Genomic DNA, 23,004 nt, shown 5'->3' with positions numbered 1-23,004 from the left:
CCAGACACTAACTGTCTAGTATGGACCCGGAATTTTTAAGCTTGTGCTCCCTCATCTCTAATCACAACCTCTGATCAAGCATGGTGGAAGACAACGCGTAGGAACAGAAATAAGAGGAGGAAAGGGAAAAGAGTAACTACTGGCTGCAGTATATTTCTAGTCCACTGCATCGGTTTCTCTCGTATAAGTTGCCTCTTCTTAAAATCCAGTCGCAATGAACTCCTGAGACATTGCAAGATCACATCAGTGACATCTTTGATCTCAGACAAAGGCTCTCCACTTCGAGCCAACCTTTTCGACACCGTGTAGACATTTCCATTACCGGAAAACAGATACAACATTTTATACAAACAAAAAACACAACAATCAAGATTTAGAATATCGGGAAGACATCAGAAAAAGATTTCAAACTGTACCAAAGAGGTTAGGAATTCTAGAGAACCTTCATCGATGATGATGGCTCTATCTACACCAATGGCACCTTCCCACCAAATCTCTAACATATCCGAGCATAATATTTCATTTTCTTTGCCTTTTAAAGTTGTTGTCCAGGATTTAAAAAAAAGAAAATAAAAAAAAAAATGTCTTCCCCCCCAAAGATAGTGCCACTTCTGACCATTGGTCATATCTGGTATTGCCGCGCAGACCCATTAAATTATTATAGTGAAGTGGAGAAATTCCAGGAAAAACGAAAACTGACACATGACAACCGCTAAGAATAATTTCATTATTGAAAGGCGCTGAGTGTTCATTTCATTCTAATAAGTCAAATCAAATGACCTAAAATCTGCGAATTGTAGAATTTACTTCCATCGTTAATTATCTCCATTACTGTAGAAGGTTGCCCACAAATGAAATACTAACATTTTAAATATATCTATAAAAAAAAAAGAAACTGAAGGAAAACATTTAATAAATATCTGAAGGCAGATTTTTCTCCTCCGAGATGAGATGCAACATGTCTTGTGCGAGGATAGGAAACCAGGGAAACACAATGTCGCCCATGAGCCATCATAAAATTGATGAATTTCCTGAAATACGTAGGGATTCTATTGCTTCCCTTTGGGAAACAAAGTGGCGAGTCACCTCGCGACCGATGCAATTTATCCAGCCGTGTCAGAACTCATGGAAGGCATCGAAGTCATGTAGAGAATGGTGGCTAGATGTCACAATCTATCCATGGTCTAAATGATGAAGATCTGATTCATACGTAGATTATTAACCCTTTCATATCAAATCTGGACAATATCGGAGTTTAATGGCGGCTACACTCAAATAATATCATGATATTAAAAAGTAGCAAAAAAAATAAAAATAAAATCCAGATATCAGCTAAACTTCCAGAATTGCAGGGGATGGAAAGGAATAAAATAAATAAAATAAAATAGTCCCTTTTTTTTCTCATATTTGCACATTAAATAAAGACTTATTTTATAATCGAGTCATCCACTACTATGATTTGTCTTTGAAGACACTGGAAAGCAACGTTATAAGAAATATTTAAGATCTAGAAAATAAACTAACAATATCAATTTGTCATTTTTTCTGAGCTCGTTACTTTTTCTCCCCGACCCTTGAAATGATACAGCTACAGTTGAAACCAGAAGTTTACATACACCATATAAAAAAAACACATTTGCATGTCTTTCTCAATATCTGACATGAAATCAGAATAAATCTTTCCGGTTTTAGGTCATTAGGATTACCATAATTATTAATATTTGCCAAATTCTAGAATAATGACAGAGAATGTTTTAAGGCATTTTTATTACTTACTACACAGTAAAAAGTTTACATACACTAAGAAAACTATGCCTTTAAACACTTCTGGACTGCCCATATGATGATGTCATGTGTTTGGAAGCTTCTGTTTTTTTGGCAAAATCTTAGTTAATAAGAGACCAACCTGTGTATGTGTTTTAATGCACACCTGAATCATACCGCTTCATTGTGTAGCATCATGGAAAAGTCTAAAGAAATCAGCCAAGATATCAAGAAGAGAATTATGGACTTGCTCATAGTTGGGTACATTTTCAAGATACCTGAAGGTGCCTCGTTCATCTGTACAAACAATTATACACAAGTACAAACAAGATGGCAATGTTCAGGAATCATACTGCTCAGGAGGGAGATGGGTTCTGTGTCCCAGAGATGAACATGCTTTGGTTCCACATGTGCAGATCAACCCACGGACAAAAGCAAGCACTTGAGAAGATTATGGCAAAAGCTGGAAAGAATGTGTGACTATCCAGTGAAACGAGTACATGGGCTAAAAGGCCACTCTGCCAGGAAGAAGCCATTACTCCAAAAGAAATATAAAAAAGCCAGATTAGTGTTTGTTAATGCACACAGGAATGAAGACCTTAATTTTTGGAGACACGTCCTGTGGTCTGATGAAACTAAAATTGAACTTTTTGGGTGTAATGACCATCGTTACGTTTGGAGGGAAAAGCTTGGAAGCCTGAGAACATCATCCCATCTGTGAAACACAGGGGTGGCAGCATCATGTTGTGGGGTTGTTTTGCTGCAGGAGGGACTGGTGCTGGTGCATTTCACAAAATTGATGGAATCATGAGAAAAGAAGATTATGTGGCAATACTGAAGCAACATCTCAAGACATCAGCCAGAAAGTTAAATCTTGGCGGAAATGGGTCTTACAAATGGACAATGACCCGAAGCATACTGCCGAAATGGAAACAAAGGGGCTTCAGGATAACAAAGTCAATATTTTGGAGCCATCACAAAGCTCTGATCTCAATCCTATTGAAAATTTATGGGCAAAGCTGAAAAGGCCGGTGCGAGCAAGGCGACCTACAAACCTGGATCAGTTACACCAGTTTTGTCAGGAGGAATGGGCCCAAATTCCGACCAACTATTGTGAGAAGCAAGGGCAAAGTACCAAATATTAATGAACTGTATGAAAAATTTTGACTTTGCAGTAAGTAATAAAAATGCCTTAAAACATTCTCTCTCTCTCTCTCTCATTATTCTGGCATTTGGCAAATATTAATAATTATGGTAATCCTAAATTGCCTAAAATGGGAAAGGTTTATTCTGATTTCATGTCAGATATTGAGAAAAACATTTATATGTGTCTTTTTATATAGTGTATGGAGACTTCGGGTTTCAACTGTAAATTCTCATGATTGCGTGACTAATGGACGCCATAATCAAAGAAGAGAAAAGAAGCCACTATAGGATATGCACAACGCCCATGAAATTGTAAAAAACAGGCAAGCTTTATTGATAACAATTAAAAAAAAAAAAAAACAATTTAAAAACAGTGCACAAATTCTCGCTCATAAAGTCTGCTCCCATACAAGTCAATGATATTGTGGAATTCACCATTACATGAAACACATGGCACCCAGAAAATTACATAAAATTGCTTGGAAATACAAAACACCTAGGGTACATGGTCTGACCTAATAGATAATAAAGTACACAAAAGACACAGCAAAGTGAAGAAAAGGCCCCCAATGTGAAGAACTTCAGCGTAGAATAAGGAATAAAATACTACCTGAGGAAAAGAGTATATGAAAGAGCCAAAAAAAGTAGCCAGGTGTCCCTCAGGAAAAAACGGCATGCTGGAGAGCCAGTGGAGGAGACAGGATAGAGCAGAGGGAGGACCCGACGCGTTTCGCTGTTACCAGGACGGCTTCGTCAGGGGAAGTCTTCTGGATGCCATATTATCATGTGCATCTTTGCTATAGAGACGTTTCACAATTAATGGCAAAATCGGCTTCATTTTATACAGAGAAAAGAAAAAAAACAGACAAATTTTCATCCGTATTGGTCGGCTTTCACAGCTGTCCGACATCTGTTTGGCATTCGTCTGTTATATGAAAAATTTAATGAATAAAAGGACAAATACAGCTTTCTAGGTTCATAGTTGTAATGTATTTGTGGAAAATGCATGATAAGTGGATGATAAACTCTGCTTTTTATGCAGCTACTGGTTTATAATAGTTGACTCTGATCCACAAAACAGGTAATTCCCCTGACGAAGCGGTTTCATAGCGGCCATACACGTGAGGTTTGCCTCCTTGAAATACTGTACCTCTGTTTACAATGGACCTGATCTGATCGCTATAATATGGTGCTCTGGTTCCCTGCCCATAGTTAATCTATGTAGAGGAGCTGCGGAGACACCATCAAGTATTTCTCAACGCAGGCAGTGAATAGCCAGGCCTTTCCCCGGGAAGGAACGACCAAGGGAAGGACAGCATGCAATAAAGGAAAACATCTAATAAAGGAAAACCACCTATGCCAAGCATGGTATCCATCCACAGACAGCTGTTTCGGGGGTTTTGCCCCTCATTAGTGTGGAGTAGGAAACTGGCTATCAGGAGCAGTGCCTAGTAGAAAGTATATAAAGGCACGGATGATTGACCTCGTGGAGACCAAAACATCCAACACCACGGAGACACCATCACGTGTTTCTCAAGTTAATCTATAGACGAGAGTCTATCAGAGGCCCACAACTGCGGAGAGCATTGGAATAATGTCAACGTCTTAGGCAGCACTTGAAACCTGATGATGGCAAGATGTCATTTGCGACCTGCCATGTGACGCCTGCGTGCGCCACAGGTGGTGGCCTCTGACAGGTCTTCTGCTGTAGAGTAACTGAGGTACAAGTGGCCAACCGGGAGAAAGTAAAAAAAACACTGTCAACTCAGTTCTCAAGTCACTTGGTTCAGAGATTGGCTACAATGGTGATGTGATATCACTTCTTCAGGCAAAACACTCTGACTGTCCGCAACTGATTCAGCTGTGTTTGAGGCTTAACACTTAATGGGGGACAGGTGAATTCTGTTACAAAGGTGAGGTTGTGGAAAACAGTTTTGTGTCTCAGGTCATACATTAAGAAAGACCTGAGACAGCAAAAAGATCATAGAAAATACACAGCATCAGCAAGGTGTCTCCTATGCAGGGTCGGCATTGGGGGCAAGCAGAACAAGCAGCTGGCTAGGGCCCCCGCTCCCCCAGGGGCCTCCAGCCAGTGGTGTGCCGCTATGTGGCCGGTGAGTAAGAGGGGCCTGGCACCACACCCCCGCATCGTGCATTCAACTTATTGGCATAATAGATGCCAATACAGTTGAAAGCAGTGATGGAGGAGAATGTCAGATGACGTTCCCTCTCATCACTCCCTCTCTGCTTGTGACTCAGCGTGTGCCAGCAATGGAACTGATGAGATGCTCTGCAGAAGCCAGAGCAGAGTGGGAATGATGAAGAGAGGGACTATAGGGTGTGTGTGTGTGGGGGGGCTGCATTATACTGTGTGTGGTGGCTGCACTTTACTGTGTGTGGGGGGGCTGCATTATACTGTGAGTGGGGGCTACATTACACTGTGTGTGGGGGTGAACTATATGTGTGTGAGGGATGTACTATACTGTGTGTGGGAGAATTATTATACTGTGTGCGGGGGAGCAGCACTATACTGTGTTTCTGGGGGCTGCATTATACTATGTGGGGGTTGCATTATACTGTGTGGGGGGCTGCATTATACTGTGTGTGGGGGCAGCTGCTCTGAATTATACTCTGAAGGGGCTGCATTATGCTGTATGAGGGTTCTACATTAAACTCTATGAGGGTGCTACATTATACTGTGTGTGGGCCTTCATTATACTCTATGAGGGGGCTGCATTTTACTCTATGATGGGGCTAAATCCCATGGTCCTTATAAACTGGCTGAAAGCACTTCAACATACTTAATATAAACCATACTAATATGAAAGTACCATAACAGCAAGAAGTGACCAGAAAAACAAAGTAAATTAAAACAACATATTTATTTATTACAATGATAAAAGGTAATGCTAAAAAGACGGGAAAAAAGGAGAATACCTAAAAAAAAAAACATAGATCTTTTGAAATAACACCAAAATATGAGAAATGCTGAGGTCGGCCGTGGAAACTTGGTGCAGCAGATGAGTTATATTTCATGTTATATGTCCAGCAGTGCCATCAGCTCAGAACTGGCAGGAACCAGCTGGACCACCCACTGTTCAAAGAAATCTGGCCAGAAGTGGTCTTCATGGAAGAACTGAAGCCAAAAAATCCAAACTGTTGGCACGGAAACAAAGCCAACCACAAAGCCCTGATCTCACATCATCCAGTCTGTCTGGGATCACATGAAGAGACAGAAGGATCTGCCCAAGCCTCAACAAGAGCGTGTATAGTGGATATTGAGAAGGGATTAAGCATATAAAAATCTTTGGGACTTTTTTTTAAAAGTTCGGAACTTTTTTAATCATTTTTCTGAACTTCTCTTAACTGATTTATGACAACATCAAATCTCAGCACAAAGTAATGTTGGTGTCGAGCAAAAATGATTTCACGATACTCTGTCGATAGTTGATTATGCTACGTGCATTTACATGTGTCCAACTACTTTGGTTGGGATGTGAATTGCAGTCAGTTGAGCGTTTTATTAACATATCACAATGGGTTATTAAATTTGCAATTTGAAAAATTTGCTTCCCTAAAACAAAAATCAAAAAGCATAGAATAGTGGAATAGAGCCGAGCTGCATTACCAGGCACAACCATTTCGTCAAGGGTGGTGCCACCTCTGCAAAAAAAAAAAAAACAACACCTGTGAACAACTCCGTTAAGATTCATGGAAAGGCAAGAATGGAAACATTTGAAATCCCCCTGGATTCAATTAGCTATTGGATTACATTGGATTATACACAGAATACACTCATTAGTAGAAAGGAGCAAACATTACATCAATCACATTGGTCCCTTAGTCACGTTGCCACCACCAGGACTTCTCATAGTCCAGTAGAATATGTCATAAGTAGAGTAGAATTAATATTTGAAAGTTTTAATTTTGCCAGTTTTGTCAAATTTTTCACAAAAATGTGATTTATGGCAAATCACAAGTATTCCAATTGCCCGAAAAAGAACTGAGGTCTCCTAGGACTGTATCCAACTTATTGTAAGCTGTTTAAAACAAACATAGTCTTCGTAATGTCAAAGTGACCTCAACTTATATGGGTAAATGGATGGTTACTATTCAAGTGTGCTGTCACTCACTGTATGTAACGTTTATTCAGTGTTTTGTCCATCTCTCCATATCTTTATGGCTGAGCCGAGAGCTGTGACGTCCTCTCGCCATCCAAACTGAAAAAATATCTGCTGCATTCACTGCCTCAACTTTTATACGGGATAGGATATATGTGATAGCTACAAGGAATTCTAGAGAAACCCAAGGACATATGTTACTTCTCTGGCTGATATAATCTTCTGCAATGTGTATAATGACAACAGCCAATTTGGAAGATCCACACACAGCAGATCGCTAATTTTTAAAATTTGCCAATATCCAAAATTCTACAAGAATTCAATTGTCATTATATAAATTTAGATCTCCAGTCAATGACCATAATCACCCAAATTTACCTCAATCAGGGACAGATGATGTGCTGGGACACATGACACTTTTCGACCTATGAATGACACCGTGTTTAGTCCTGTTCAATTAGATCTACGCAGGAAGCAGTGTGGACCATCCTTATCTTCCAAAAATTCATTCATTTTCACAACATTCTAGTCAAGCCCTTGACAGGCTGAAATTCACATCACAACCATAGGAAACATATACTAAACATCTCTAGGCAGAGTATCATGAAAATACGATTTATACGTTTTTCTCTTTAGAGTTGGTCATGGTGATCTGCTCATCTCAGTATATATCGAGCCAAGTGGAAAGGAGAGCAAGGACTCATCTCTACTAAAGACGGGCAAACATGCCAAAACTTAATTTCGGCACACTCAAATTCAGTGGCTTTATTTGGCTAGAATCAAATTTATTCTATGCCATTTGCATTAAAAAAAAAAACAAATATTTTGTCTTACGATCTCCTAACGTCAAAGCCAAAAAACTGTTGAGTTTGGAAGGGTTGTAAATAGAAAAACAAAATAATCGCCGGTTCCCTCACATGTCCATAGCCCAGCAACTCACCACCAGTCCTTTGCTGGTTGCCCATCACCTCCATTCCAGAGTCTCCTCTTCATTCTTTGCCGTTGATGGCTAGAACTCGACATTCATTCTGAGAGCATGATGTCAGATTGTGTGTCACCCCATGGTCACATTGGGTGGAACATGTCATGATGACAGAACCTGCTCCAGCAAAGAGGAAATCAGTAGACTGGTGCCGGAATGAAGGCCAAGAAAGCCAAAGAAGGGTTGGTGGGGATCTGCGATGGCACAGACAGATAGGTGGATGAAGAGAGCATGATTTTTATTAATTGCTTCTAAACCCGATTGTCATGATCTGTACTTTTGCCCTGTCCTGTATTTGAATAATATGCCATTTGATGTATGTAACTGTTCTCTGGTTTCTATTAACTGTAATTTATGTATTTTCTTGTGCTGGGAGTTCACCTGTAACAATATGTCTCCTTCCCCCAATACTTGCAGCCCTAAGCTCTAATGTAATTAAGCTTTGTCAACATCACTAGTGGAGGAATAGCCATTCTTCCTCACAGCAGGTGGCTAGTCAAATGTACATACTACATAGATTAAGCGGAGCCCACCAGTCTAGAATCTTCTGGTGGACCCAACCATTGAATAGAAGGTGTGACCCCTACCCCCCTTCATGGGCGGATCCCAGGAGCTCAGACAATCCATTCTTATTTTGAGATCAGATGTGAGTTGATCTTTGAAGGAGAAGGAGTGGGGATTCTTAGCTGAGGCAAGACCCCAAGCCCATCTGGGACTGCGGAAGCGAATGGGGCGAGACTTGAGCTGAGGACAGATCTCGTTGTTCGTGAGATTGTTTTGGGATCCCTTGGACTCGTGTGGACTATTGCTTTGTTAGCTGGCACAAGGATTATCGGGAGGTGCCCCCGAACCTGTTCCATTGGACTAACTGTGGACTATTGCTTTGTTACCTGGCACAAGGATTATCGGGAGGTGCCCCCGAACCTGTTCCGTTGGACTAATTGTGGACTCTGTAGATCTACCTGCATGTGTTGTTCCAGCGTTCTTGATAATAAATCTGTGGAATCATCCATTGGCCTGTTGTCCCTTCTTGCTCTGCCGTACACCCTGTCACACCAATCCCTTTGTTGGGTTACCATTTTCTGGATTTGCCCAAATCGAGTTCCCCAAAAATTCAGTAGAGTAAGAAACTTTTCGAAAACCCTAAACCAATTAGATTTGCTTAGAATCGATTTACTCATCCTTAATATGTGCCATTCAATTGTGAATTCAATGAAGGAGAATAATTAAAAGGCCCAATCACAAAAATATGGATTAAGCTTTAATATGCCAGATGTCACTTAGTAAATTAGCAGATACGAGTGATAACAGGTTGGGTGCGAAAAAGAGGTTACGTAACTCCTACGGGACTACAGACATAACGAAGGTGATGACATCATCTACATATTCGTTCCACCATCATTTATTTAACTCCACTGCAAAAAAAAAAATCTTCAGCATCTTGTTAGCCCAATATTTTTAGACTCCTAGCGACATTCGTTTTATGTAAAGCGTTCTCGCTTCCTGCCAAGCCAATTATAACGGAATGATTGCAATGTCAGATCTCTTGAACACAAGAAGAAGCTTTTGACTTTTCTAGTGGTTCTTCCTTTCTCGCGCACACCGCTGTGCATGGCAATAGCATAAAAAAAAAAAGCATACAGTACAAATCTGCAAAAACCGAGTGGGGCACATTTGGAAACTTAACATTAAGCACCTAATGGAGCCTGAAGATTGTTACATGTACAGGACGGAGAGGGAAGAGGAGCCTTGTGTACCGAGAAAAAAAAGTCAACTCTGGATTACTAATTGTTCCCAATTATCACATCAAACACTTGACGCGGCATTAAAATCAATTAAGGAAGGATAAGATGAGTGGCAACAGCATCTCCTGGCCCATGAAATAGCTGGATAGATAAATACATGTACTGTTAATTCTGTTTTCTGTGCCGATTCATTACATACGAATTTATTTTGCTAACATTGTACTCAATGGTAGTGGTATGACTCTGGATGTGAGCTCTAATAGGACGTGAGGGTTGTCAACTTATTTTTTATTTTTCTGGACAGTTTTTAGAACAAAAAAAAAAAAAATCAGACAGTCAACCTTTTTTTTTATTATCGGACATATTAGATGACCATAAAAAAATTAAAAAGGTTGACCAGCACCTAAAATGTATTTTCAGAATATCTATTCTTATGCCCTAACCACTTTTGCAATTTGCTTGATTACACAATACCCTAAATGTCCCTATCTAGCTCAGACCTAATTGTGTTTTTTTTTTCTTACCGTTCTTCCTGGGATGTTTAGTTTGAGAGGAGTCTCAAATATAATGTCACAGGAGGCTGGAGCTGCACTCACTCCCTGCAATGTCCATTGGCCCTGAAGGAACAGCACATCCACAGGGGTGGCGCTGCAGTTACTCATTAGTTTCTAGCATCGTCTCCGCCTCTGAAGATGTCCTGGATCCTGGATGATGAAAACTGTGGGGGAGGCGAGTGCAGCGCCAGCACTCCGCTTCTACCTCTGCCGCCATAGCTTCTAACTGTGAAAGAAGATGCAGTCACGGTGCAAAAATAGAAGCAGTGAGTGATACTAGCACCACCTCACAGCTTTCATCTCTGCCCTCTGTTGATGAATCGTTTGAGGACGATTCTAGAAGCAGAGAGTTATGCGAGCACCACCCTCGGTTGATGATTAATTTGAGGGTGGTGCTAAAATCTGTGGGTTGGCACTGAAGTCAGTCACTGATTCTGTCTCTGTCCCTTCACGTCATTTCACAGATGTTATGATGGCAGGAGAGATAGCATCAGAGTGCCAGCGCTGCACTTACAGCTCCACAGCATTCATAACCCAGGATCCAAAACATCTTCAGAGGGGGGCGACGATAAAAGAAACTAGTGAGTAACCACAACACTGCCACCTGGTGACATCCTGTTCCAGGAGGGGCGATGGATGCCGCTGGGAAGTGTGTGCAGGCCCAACCTCCTTTAGCGTCACGTCTGGAACTCCTCTCAAACGAAACATCACAGGAAGTGAAGTTAAATAAATACAAGTAGGGATTAACTAGATATGGAGAAGTGTAGGGTGTTTTGCAATAAAGCAAATTCCATAAGTGGTTAAGGCAGTGTTCCCCAACTCCGGCCCTCAAGAGCCACCAACAGGTCATGTTTTGAGGATTTCCTTAGTATTGCACAGCTCATTGAATGCTTGCCTGTCCAGGTGATGCAATTATCACCTGTGCAATACTAAGGAAATCCTGAAAACATGACCTGTTGGTGGCTCTTGAGGACCGGACTTGGGGAACACTAGGTTAAGGTGTAAGGATAAATATTTAGAAAATACATTTTAGGTGTCAGAGCACCCCTTTAAGATTATACGTGGTACATGTCTATAGACTATGAATCCCGTATAAAGACATCCCCTGCATTCACTGTAAACTGTAAAAGGGGTGATAACAGTCATCAAATTTGAACAAATCTCTTCGGCTTAAAAAACATGCATCCATTTTTTTTTTAAGGACAGTGGGAAAAAAAGTGAAATTTTTTTACAGACTGCCAAGGAATTTCTGGACTGTTGGCCAACTTGGAGGACACACACATGGACAGTGGTCATATATGTGAGACAATGCAAATTAAAAAAAATAAAAGTTCAGAAATAAAAGTTCAGAATCAAAATTGAAGATGAGAAGAAGTTAGAACCCAATGGCGACATTCTCTGCTAGGAAATAAGTATAAGAGTCAATAATGGGGTGACAGAATGTGAATAATGCACATTGCAGGGTTAATTAGCTGTTCATGTTTTAGTCCTTAAAAATCTCTTTATTAAAAAAAAACAGCCCTAAATGGAGGCATGGCCTCAACCCAATGACGCGGCTGTAGAGTTGCTTTGAGCGCAATATCCCATTCATTGCTTACATGGCCACAGTGACTCCTTAGTATACATGGTTGTGCTCGATACTGCAGTTTAGTCTCATTCATTGACGCCATTCCCCAAAATTCAAACACTACTGGTCTTTCCTAAGATCAGCCCATCAATTTTTAAGTGAACAGTTATTGCGCTTATCTTATTCCTAAGAGTGGGTGAAACACGAACCCATGTGGCTCACATACGAAACGGCACAAAAGTAAAACGCAGCACGACCTGTCCTAGAAAAACACAACAGTACCTAATTTTGCAATTCCGGACACTACTACACTTACACAAGAGTTGTGTTATTTCATAAAAAAAGCAAAAGAGCCTTTTCGTTTTAATTAGTGTTGGGGTCTTATCCCCTTAATGACATATCTAGTTGACTGTTCAAACCAAGCACAGGCTAATGGTGCACTCTTGGTGTGGCCGAACAGCTCAGGGCACATTTTAACTATTTGTTTTTTTCTCTGTCTCCTCCCATCTTTCTTGATTGACGGCTCTGACTTTACAGTTATCATAGAAGAGTAGGCAATGAAATAAAGGAGTCAGATTTTTTTGTAAAAGTAGGTGGGAAGTGTGCAGTGAAATTCTAGGTCACGCCAAAGGTGCACCATGCGACCGTGCTGGGATTGACCAGTCATTTGGTGCTGACTCCAAAAAAAAGGGTAACTGCAGTGCTGTGGACCGTTGTGTCTCCTTACGCAATTTTGTAGGTGACAGCGGGGGACACAGCCGGGAGAGGTTGGGCACCGCGGCACCACTCAAAAGTGCTAACATCATGTTTTACTACAATAGGCCTCTTTTATCTAAACTATGAGAAAAAAATGCCCATAACAATCAATATATGCTCAGCTTTCATTTGTGAAGAAGCTGTAAAATAAAAGTTGATCTGTGATTGGTTGCTTTCAACAACCAAAACTCTTTTTCTTTTAGACAGTTTTAATGAATCTTCCCCCATGGTTGGTGTATAGCCTTAGTGAATGCCAACAGGGTTAATTGTGGGCATAAGCTGAACCAGAAGGCATCGTCGCTGTATCTGAGGCTATCCTAAAATACAGATATGTTTAGCTTTCTGACAAAATTTGGCTACAGACTTCAATTTCTTTTAACATAAATTTAATACATTATTGCCACATACTCGCAAAATCCTTAACCGTATTACACACCTGTGCCAGATCCAGGCTCTGCTCCTCTCACCCCAGGCCAGACTCACCTGTCTTGGTATTAAGACTTTTCGTCTTCCTGAGTTCTGTCTGCTGGCAGCCTGCAGATCTTCTGATTCCCAGTCTCCTGCCTGCCTGCGGCCTCCTGTACCTCTGCTACTTGCTTTCCAATCTCCTCTCTGCATGTGGCCTCCAGTACCTCTGGTATCTTCTTCCCAGTCTCCTGTCTGCCTACAAAATCATTTGCCTTTGCTATCTTCTTCTGTCTGTGTGCAGCCTCCAGTACCTCTACTACCTGATTTCCAGTCTCCTGTTTGGCAGCAGCTTCCAGTGCCTCTGATACATGCTTCCTGGTCTCCTGCCTGCGGCCTCCAGTACCTCTGCTACTTGCTTTCCAATCTCCTGTCTGCGTGTGCCCTCCAATATCTCTGATATCTTTCTTCCCAGTCTCCTGCCTGCCTGCGGCCTCCAGTACCTCTGCTACTTGCTTTCCAATCTCCTCTCTGCTTGTGGCCTCCAGTACCTCTGGTATCTTCTTCCCAGTCTCCTGTCTGCCTGCGAAATCATATGCCTCTGCTATCTTCTTCTGCCTGTGTGCAGCCTCCAGTACCTCTACTACCTGATTTCCAGTCTCCTGTTTGGCTGCAGCTTCCAGTACCTCTGCTACCTGCTTCCTGGTGTTCTGTCTGCCTACGGTCTCAAGTATCTCTACTTTCTGCTTCCCCGTCTCATCTGCCTGCCTACATGCTTTGCAGGCTCCTGTCTCCTTCAGCAGCTGTCCCAGTCTCCCTTCTGCTTGTGGCCTTTAGTATGTCTGCTACCTGCTTCCCAGTCTCCTGTCTGCCTACAACCTCCATAACCTCTGTTACCTGCTTCCCAGTCTGCCTGTGGCTTCCAGTACCTCTGCTACCTGATTCACAGCCTCCTGTCTGCCTGTGTCCTACAGTACGTCTTCTACCTGCTCCTGTCTACTTGTGGCCTCCCATACTTATGTTATCTTCTTCCGAGTAACCAGTGTGCCTGTGGCCTCCAATGACTCTGCTATCTTCCTCCAAGTCTCCTGTGTTGCCTGCAGATTTCAGTACCTCTGCTACCGGAATCCCAGTCTCCTGCCTTTTGCCTCCATTACCTCTGCCACCTGCTTCACTGTCTCCTGTCTGCCTGCAGACTCCAGACAATCCATCTGTGCCTTGGTATTAAGACTTTAAGTCTTCCCAAGTCCAGCCTGGAGCCTCCAGTACCTCTGCTGTCTGTTTCTCAGTCTCCTGTCTGCTTTCGGCCTCCAAAACCTCTGCTGTCTGCTTCCAACTCTCCAATGTTTTTACTACTCATTTCCTGTGTGCGTCATCTTCCTACTGCTTTGATGCCCGTGCCCACACAGATCTGGGGCTGGGAGGATCCACCTCAGCAGGTGAGCCAAAACGAACATGATGCAATTCTCATGCCAACCACTAGGTGTCAACATATAGACACCTATAGCATAAACATCTCCTGACAGTATCACATTCATTATTTCTTCATTCTCAAAGCTGGTCTTCTTGCTCCACACATCAAGGGATATGTCAAACAAAGAACAGCTAAAGTAAAACATACATAAAGTGCTGATGTGTGGGGGAGGGGACCCTAAATGGCCTGGGGGCACCAAACAGCCTATGGGGGCACAACAGTTTTGCGACTTTCCACACTGTCATACTATCTCCTTGGAGTGCCCGCCTGAGATGGCTTAAGCAGAGCGCAGCAGGAGAGATGACTTGGTAATCGGTTGCTGCTCTCTGCATAGGCAGCAACGGAAATGACAAAGCTCAGTATCATAAAGTGAGTTTGGTCAACTCCATCGCAGCCCATGCAGAGCGCAACAGCCAATGACAAACTCATCTCCACTGCTGCGCCGGGAAAAAGGAGATGACGGAAGATGAGCAGCTAATGAATGAAGACAGTGTTAAATCAGGTCAATGCCACGGCCTCCAGTAAGAGCGGATTTAACTTTACACTTTTTCTAAACCAAACTGGGGTTAGGAATAAGGACAGAGATCAGTATAGGGATAGAAATAAGATTTGAGATAAGGTAGTAAAATAAATAATATTTAAAATTAATTAATTACAAAAACATGCAGATGTAATCATAAAGGCTCAGCTCCTATTCAATGTGCTAAGCTGCAGTACCTAATAATGGCCACCGCACAGTGAATGGCGCTGTGCTACACGACTGTTCACATCCTGCAGCTGAAAAATGCTGATATCGATGACTTGTGCTAAGGATGGGGCATCAATATCCTGAGTTTGGAAAAATCCCTTTAAGGGAGTGTTTGCCATTGATTTTATTAATAGGTTATAAATTCTTTGTCGATTAATTTTTTTTAATATATTTTAATACAGTTGGACCTTCATTTCTTTCTTATACGCTGTTCCAAAGTCACCGCACAGAATTAATGACGTTGCTCAAGGACATAAAAAGTTATTGGGATTTTTTTTTTTTTTATGAAAATTGATTGAATTAAATGATATACTTTATTTATGAAATCTGCACCCATGTCCCGACTCTTTATTACTGGAACTGATGGAGACAGGAAGGCTCCTCTCTGTCTCTTTATTCATAGGGCAACACACAGGGTGAGAAGGGAGCTCTCTGACTATGCTGACGTGAAGCCACTGGGACCTCAAGAGGGACAGCTACTGAAATTGGGCCACCAGTGAGCATTTTACAGTTGGTGGGTTCGATTAATTTCTACTTACAAAAAGATCAAAACAACTTTACGTTCATAGAAAACCCCTTTAAATGCCAATATTCTGGCTACCTACATCAACCACTAGGGGGAGCTTTGTAGGTCTCAACAACACGCGCTCTTATTATTGAGAGTCTAAACAGTATGCAGTCAGCTCCCCAGCTCCCTCTAGTGGAGGAAACAGTCAGGAAAGAATCATTTAACTTTCAGAATGCAGAAGACTTGGAAAAACAACGCTGAGAATTTATTAAAATTTATCAGGAAGTTAGCACAAAAATTAGCATGTTATAATGAAGGAATTTTGCTTTTTTCTTTTTCTATTTAAAGGGACACTGTCACCTGAATTTGGAGGGAACAATCTTCAGCCATGGAGGCGGGGTTTTTGGGTTTTTGATTCACCCTTTCCTTACCCGCTGGCTGCATGCTGGCTGCAATATTGGATTGAAGTTCATTCTCTGTCCTCCATAGTACACGCCTGCACAAGGCAATCTTGCCTTGCGCAGGCGTGTACTATGGAGGACATAGAATGAACGTCTTTTATTCATGCCCCACTACCCGCTACTAAAGTGAAATGAATATTCACTGCTCTCCACGCCAATGGACGTGGGGAGCAGTGAATATTAATTTCTCTTTAGCAACAGGCACAGACTTTAGCCACAGCAGCCAGCTCCTTCTTCCTGTCACACACTGCTCCACCGCTGTTGCTCAGCTGGCGCCGGGCAGGCCCTCCTGACTCACGGGCCCCATAGCAGCTGCGTGCCGCTATTGCGACATGCCCCTGGCTTGGAGCCCCTGAAGCAGTGGGGGCCTTAGGCAGCTGCCAGCCCTGTATGCCAGCAGATGTCAGTGACTGGGCCCTCCGGTTCTCTGATGGGCCAGTCCGACCCTGTCCACGTCCATCAAGAAAGAAGAGGTGATGTTTGCCGGCACTGAGCATGGTTTGGGGACACCCATCAGACCGGGCATTGTAAGACTTTTTTGGACGCATGTGGGACCCACATGATGGCATGAAGGGGTTGTAGGAACCCCGCTTACAAGATTTAAAAGTTGTCAAAAGATGTCAGTGCCTGGGACCACCGGAGAATCCTCCGGTTCTCTGATGGGCCAGTCCGACCCTGTCCACGTTCGTCAAGAAAGAAGAGGTGATGTTTGCCGGCACTGAGCATAGTTTGGAGACACCCATCAGACGGAACATTGTAAGACTTTTTTGGACGCATGTGGGACCCCCATGATGGCATGAAGGGGTTGTAGGAACCCCACTTACAAGATTTAAAAGTTGTCAAAAGATGGGCCCACCAGAGAATCCTCCGGCTCTCCGGTGGGCCAGTCCGACCCTGTTCACGTCCACCAAGAAAGAAGAAGTGAGTTTTGCCGGCACTGAGCATGGTTTGGAGTAACCCATCAGACTGGACTGCCCACACTGCAGACTTTTTTGGACGTATGTGGGACCCCAATGATGGCATGAAGGGGTTGTATGAACCCCACTTATAAGATTGAAAAGTTGACGGTGGGGGGGTTATAAGGTGTAAAACTAGTGACAGGTTCCATTTAAAGGGAATCTGTCAGCAAACAATGACTGTTCGAACTCAGCACAGGCACTCGGTGCACCATGGTGCGGCCAAATATTGAAGTGCACCTTCTATCTCCGCTCTTCTCTGGGTTTAAGAAGCCGGAGCTGTCAATCAAAGAAGGGAAGGTGAAGATAGAGGGAAAACAAGTATATGGGAAGCTGTAGTTAAATATTTGGTCACACAATAATAGTGCCCCAAGCGCATGTGCTGGGTTTGAACAGTCATTCTCTGCTTACAGACTCCCTTTGAATATTGAAATTTAAAGCAAGATAAAAGTAACTGAAAACTTTGAGACAAAATCTAAAAACAAAAAAAAACAAAAAGTCTCATCTTTAGCCTGATATTGATGATGCAATAAAGGAAGATAAAAATAGATAAATCTCGTACCCTGGATTACAGTGACAACATTCTGCGGAATAAAGCAATGCATAGAAAACCCTCCGATACAGTAGGTCTTATATTGATACAATACTACAAAAAAATAGATGTTTTTAACCCTTTAATGGAGGCTTTAACTGTGGAAAGTTCACTTTTGTTATAGATGGGGCAGCGCGGTGACCAGTGTTATGGCTTTACAACGTTGGGATCCTGGGTTCAAATCTTCACCCAGTACGTGTGCACTTTATATGTTCCCCCTATATTTTGGGGAGACATAATTCAGATTTTGAGCCCCAGCGGGGATGGTGATGACGATGTCTATAAAGCGCCATGGAATATGTAGGCGTCATAAGAGACGGCTAAGGTTGCATTCAAACATCTGTCTACTCTCCGCACTTTTTCTCGGACATCCCACGGACACATAAGAGTTTCACCGTTCCTTACACATCCCGTTAAAGTTTTCGGTCAATGAGACTCATAGCGAGTCCTAATCTCAGCCGTTTTGGGGACCATTAAAGTCTACGCAGATCCGTATAAAAAGAACGAAACATGGCAGACAGACTTTGGGCTTCTTTCCCCGTATTTCATCTATTTTTCCCCCTGATCCAGAGTCAATGGATAAATAAAAGATTGCCGCCAAAAACAGAAGAGAAAAAAAACAAAAAAAAACAGATGTAACACTGATGAAAAACAGACGCCGCAGCGATGAAAAACGCAAAGTGAAATATTTACGGATGTGGGAATGAAGCCTAAATAACACCAATATTGGTTACATCGTATCAAAATCATTAAGCGTTCATAAATGTAGCAAAGCCGAGTCCAACATCCTAATGAGGGAAGAGGAGGAAGAGGAACAGGTAAATGGCAGATTCAGCTCTGCTACATCGGTGATATCGTTTACGATGATAAAAAAAAAGGAATATGAGTCTATAAAAGATAAGACGCAACATTCGGAAATCTGGAATTATGCAAAAAAAAAAAAAAAAAAACAAGCAACAACATTGAGAAAAGTGACGGAACCATTCGCCTGCACTGTAGTAATAGCGAGGGTTAGTGCGTGATGTTTAATAGCCGCCCACGGAAGGTTTTATCTTTATACACGAGATCTCGGGGGACGCAGGCTTCGGCCGTGCAGCAGAGTGGAGAAGGCTGGCTGCTGAAGGGGAGTGGTGGGAGAAGGATCATGGATATATATATATATATATATATATATATATATATATATATATATATATATTTATGATGAATATGTGAGGATTGGAGCAAATCTGAAAAGCCATCAACAGTGTAGAAGCCTCAAAGGGGGTGTTCACTTTTGCAATATATAAGCAAAGTTATGGGTCTATGGAAAGGTAGCGATGGCAGGTCCGGCATATGATCGGTGCGGTACGTTTGTATTCTGCACCTATTAAGACACATACAGATGCAGCAGAGGTTATCTTGTCTCACGGCGCACCATCTTGATGACTTGTCGCCGAAGATTATCTCGTACAAGGACGGAGACAACTTAGCATTGCACAAGCCAGGAACCGATGTTCCATCCGCCACGAGGAAACCTTTGCCAGATCTGTGTGTCTTCACACGAGTTGTACACACCTAGTAAAAGGCTAGATATAAGGTTGCGTTGAATTAGAGGCCACTTAATTTAACCCTTCATGGTTTTACGTTGGCCAAGTCCATGCAATGAGTTAATTTCATACACCAGCCTCTGCAAACATCATCCATTCTAAGCGTCAGATAAATGGGGTTTCGCCCTATTGGGACTCCCCTTCACCTATTAGTATGGGGTTCTGACATTTTTTTTAGACGCCAATTATTATAGTCTTTACCGGATTCCTCTCTAGTACAATAACCAAAAACGTATTGATTCTCTTTGCATTTATTGTTTACAGCAGACTTTAGTACACTTCTGTTTTTTTTTCACTAATTAGTTAAATGTAATTACCCTGAAATATGAATCCTACAAAACAAGGTGATTCCACATAATATAGTTTAATTCTGTGAATAACGGAAAAAACAAACAAATATGCTATTGTAGCTATTTCATTGATTCCCAAAGCCCCCAACGTACGTCCATTCTCCTGGCTGTAGTTGGCCCCCTTGGCCGGCAGAATGGGCACCAGAACACCTGTTTACCACTTAGACGGGGTGACTTTTCAGAATTGCTTGGCATATCTTACGGAAAACCACTTAAGTGTTGCTAAACAGACTTCCCCAATGCACAAACGTCTTTTCCTTATTACGAGCGGTGGAGGACGGCAAGCTTAGGTGCTTCAGACTTTATATCGCAAGGCGGAAAAACTCCCCAATTCCCAGCGCAGGGAGGAGAGAGAGAGAGACCGTGTGAATTATGCAACAAATTCCAATTTAGCTTTTTCCAACTTGTGATGAACTGGTCTCGATGAGAATGTCAGGGGAGACGCGAGGCAGACAGAAGGAAGGAAAATACAACATGGCACATTTGGAAGCCTGAACCGAGCATCTCGTATAGGGGATTGCCGCTTGCCAAGAACGCAACACTATAAAATACGGCAGAGGAAACAATATATGGAGAGACGCTTTCGACTGGCAAGAGGCGGCTGATCTGCATAGTTCAAATCTTTCCATTTGTGATACTGTAAAGCACTTACCAATACCGGGAATGCCACGTTCAGAAGTAATGGCACCCCATAAAACAAGCTGGAATGGCAGAGAATAGTAAAAAGAGTGAAAGGCAACAGATAATGGGACAGCGTTGGTGAGAAGTCAACATCCAAAGTGAAGATGTAGCAGAGTTGAATTTATCATCATCTATCTCACTGGGAAAAGAGAATAATGCGATATTTACAACACGGAGTCCTATAGAAAAATGATGCGTGGTGGCATCACTATATAGAGTACCATAGGGGAAAGAGGCTTTAAACGGGGCATGTGCCAACAGTGCTGGGGGGCTATTCATCTATTTAGATATAGAACTAAACACATAGGAATCTGAACCTTTGTCCCTTATGTAAAAAAAATGTCTAGTACCGCTATGAATCTGTATCAAGCGACAAACTCAGCTCTGCTACATCTAAATTAATGTCTCAAATACTAGGCATGACCAATCTTTCTTTCTATGAAACAGGCTGCTGTATGTAGTCGTAAATACATATATATATATATATATATATATATATATATATGTCTAGTACTGCTATGAATCTGTATCAAGTGACAAACTCAGCTCTGCTACATCTAAAATAATGTCTCAAATACTAGGCATGACCAATCTTTTTTTCTATGAAACAGGTTCCTCTATGTAGTCGTAAAGATGCATATAATCCACCAGATTGTTTTATAAACCAACTTCAAGAAAATATTAAGCAACACGATACATGAGAAGATACAGGAGAAGCCGAGCATTGAGAAGATACAATGTATATAGGGCTGAGGAAGGTGATATCATTGTATACATAGAACCATCCATACTGTATATAGCCAAAGATCAATGATAACACATGCATGCTACATCTGTAACTATCATCCATCAATAAATACTCATTGTAACATATAGTTAAATGGATGACTTGGATAATGTTGCATGATAATCTATGTTATCGTGTATTTTTAGTGTGGGAAAACTGAACGGAACCAACGACATGACACATTCAGCTCTGCTATATACGTGTAACTAAAAAGATGCATAGAAGATGCTCTCCTGCCCGCACACAAGAAGTACCAAGGATATTTCACAATTAAAAAAAAAATAGCTCGCAAGAGGTTAGAATAACAGGAGACTCCATGACTGGTGGGAAAATACAGAGATCCCTGCGTAGGGAACAGAGGGGAGATCGATGATAAATTAACCACCTCTGCCCCAGAGTGGAGACTAATGAGCGTTAACTGCAGCCTGATATCACTTCTCCAGAACACCCTGGGAATAGGACAACCTTCCACCAGTAATGAGAAATTAAATATTCCCCATCTAACAGGAGTACATGCCAAAAAAAAAAGACTTGTAAGGATCAGTTCCAGCATCTACAGGACCTATGATAGAGCTAGGGGGAGAGAATCCGGAGTCACGTGGGCAGCTCCACAACGTTCTATTTGGAAACACAACGTTCTATTTACCAAACATTCATTGTTCTCCTGTTACATCGGGTTCTAATGAACAGCATCGACCCGAGCAGGGGCAGAACAATGGGGAGGGGGCTCTGGAACTGGGAGGACATGGAACTTGCATTGATCACAATTGATTGGAAGGTAATTGCATTTCTCCATGTTATGAAGCCACATGAACGCTCTTATAAAAGGGTAAAGAACACCCCTAGGGGGTCTGTACAGTGAAGACCCCCTCACTCATATACAAGCAAAGTTATAACAAAGTGTAAGGAAGGCATCTGCCCAAAGACCCTTCATGCACACAATCTGCGGACATCCTGAGGACACAACCTGACTCTGCTGCCCGGCGACCCCATGCACTGTCCCCCCTCTACCTGGCACCTGCCCGAGCAGGGTGGTCTCCTCACCTTCAGTCACCATCCTCAGCGCATGGGTGAAGGAAGGGTCCAAGGCGTCCTTCTCAGCCAAGAGTTGGGGCAAATACTTCTCCATTCCAGTAAAGCAGAGGCGGCAAGAACAAAAAGCTGCAGGAAAATGTGCGCTAATACAACGGGTACTACAACTCCCAGCAGGGACAGTCATAAAGCGGCGAGGAGCAGAGGAAACACCGACAGCGACAATCCCCGGCGTCCAGCGTCTGCCCCGGACTGTGCGCGGCGGCGGCTGCGGCTCCTATAAGTCCTGCTGCATCCCCGCCCGAGCTCCTCCTCAGGGCCGGTCCAACGGATCCCTCCGCCAGCAGCAGCACGGTATCCTTCCGCCGACTGCTGTCCATGGTGCTGATCACTGTAAGCTCCCCCAGGTGCTGATCCGCAGGGTCTATGGAGTGCCTGTCCCTGGTGCTGATCCGCAGGGTCTATGGAGTCTCTGACCCTGGTGCTGATCCGCAGGGTCTATGGAGTCTCTGTCCCTGGTGCTGATCCGCAGGTTCTATGGAGTCTCTGACCCTGGTGCTGATCCGCAGGTTCTATGGAGTCTCTGACCCTGGTGCTGATCCGCAGGTTCTATGGAGTCTCTGACCCTGGTGCTGATCCGCAGGGTCTATGGAGTCTCTGACCCTGGTGCTGATCCGCAGGGTCTATGGAGTCTCTGTCCCTGGTGCTGATCCGCAGGTTCTATGGAGTCTCTGACCCTGGTGCTGATCCGCAGGTTCTATGGAGTCTCTGACCCTGATGCTGATC

The 23,004-nt window shown here is 42.7% G+C and overlaps 1 protein-coding gene across 4 annotated transcripts in view; it reads right to left on the bottom strand.

The window, feature by feature from the left end:
• KHDRBS3 (KH RNA binding domain containing, signal transduction associated 3) overlaps positions 1-22,469 on the bottom strand; it is a 167,053-nt gene extending 144,584 nt beyond the window's left edge. For 2 of the 4 annotated variants that reach the window (XR_011314138.1, XM_069731949.1), the window contains exon 1: positions 22,231-22,469. Coding sequence is in view for 2 of the 4 variants with exons in the window: in XM_069731949.1 (XP_069588050.1) it covers positions 22,231-22,405 (175 nt within the window). In the remaining 2 variants the exon portion in view is untranslated. The remainder of the gene's footprint in view (positions 1-22,230) is intronic. The other 2 variants (XR_011314137.1, XM_069731948.1) reach the window with 2 other exon arrangements.
• Between the last annotated feature and the right edge of the window lie 535 nt (positions 22,470-23,004).

The sequence above is a fragment of the Ranitomeya imitator genome, chromosome 6, assembly GCF_032444005.1.
Source record: "Ranitomeya imitator isolate aRanImi1 chromosome 6, aRanImi1.pri, whole genome shotgun sequence".
NCBI lineage: Eukaryota > Metazoa > Chordata > Amphibia > Anura > Dendrobatidae > Ranitomeya > Ranitomeya imitator.
This window is presented reverse-complemented; position numbering and strand designations above follow the sequence as displayed.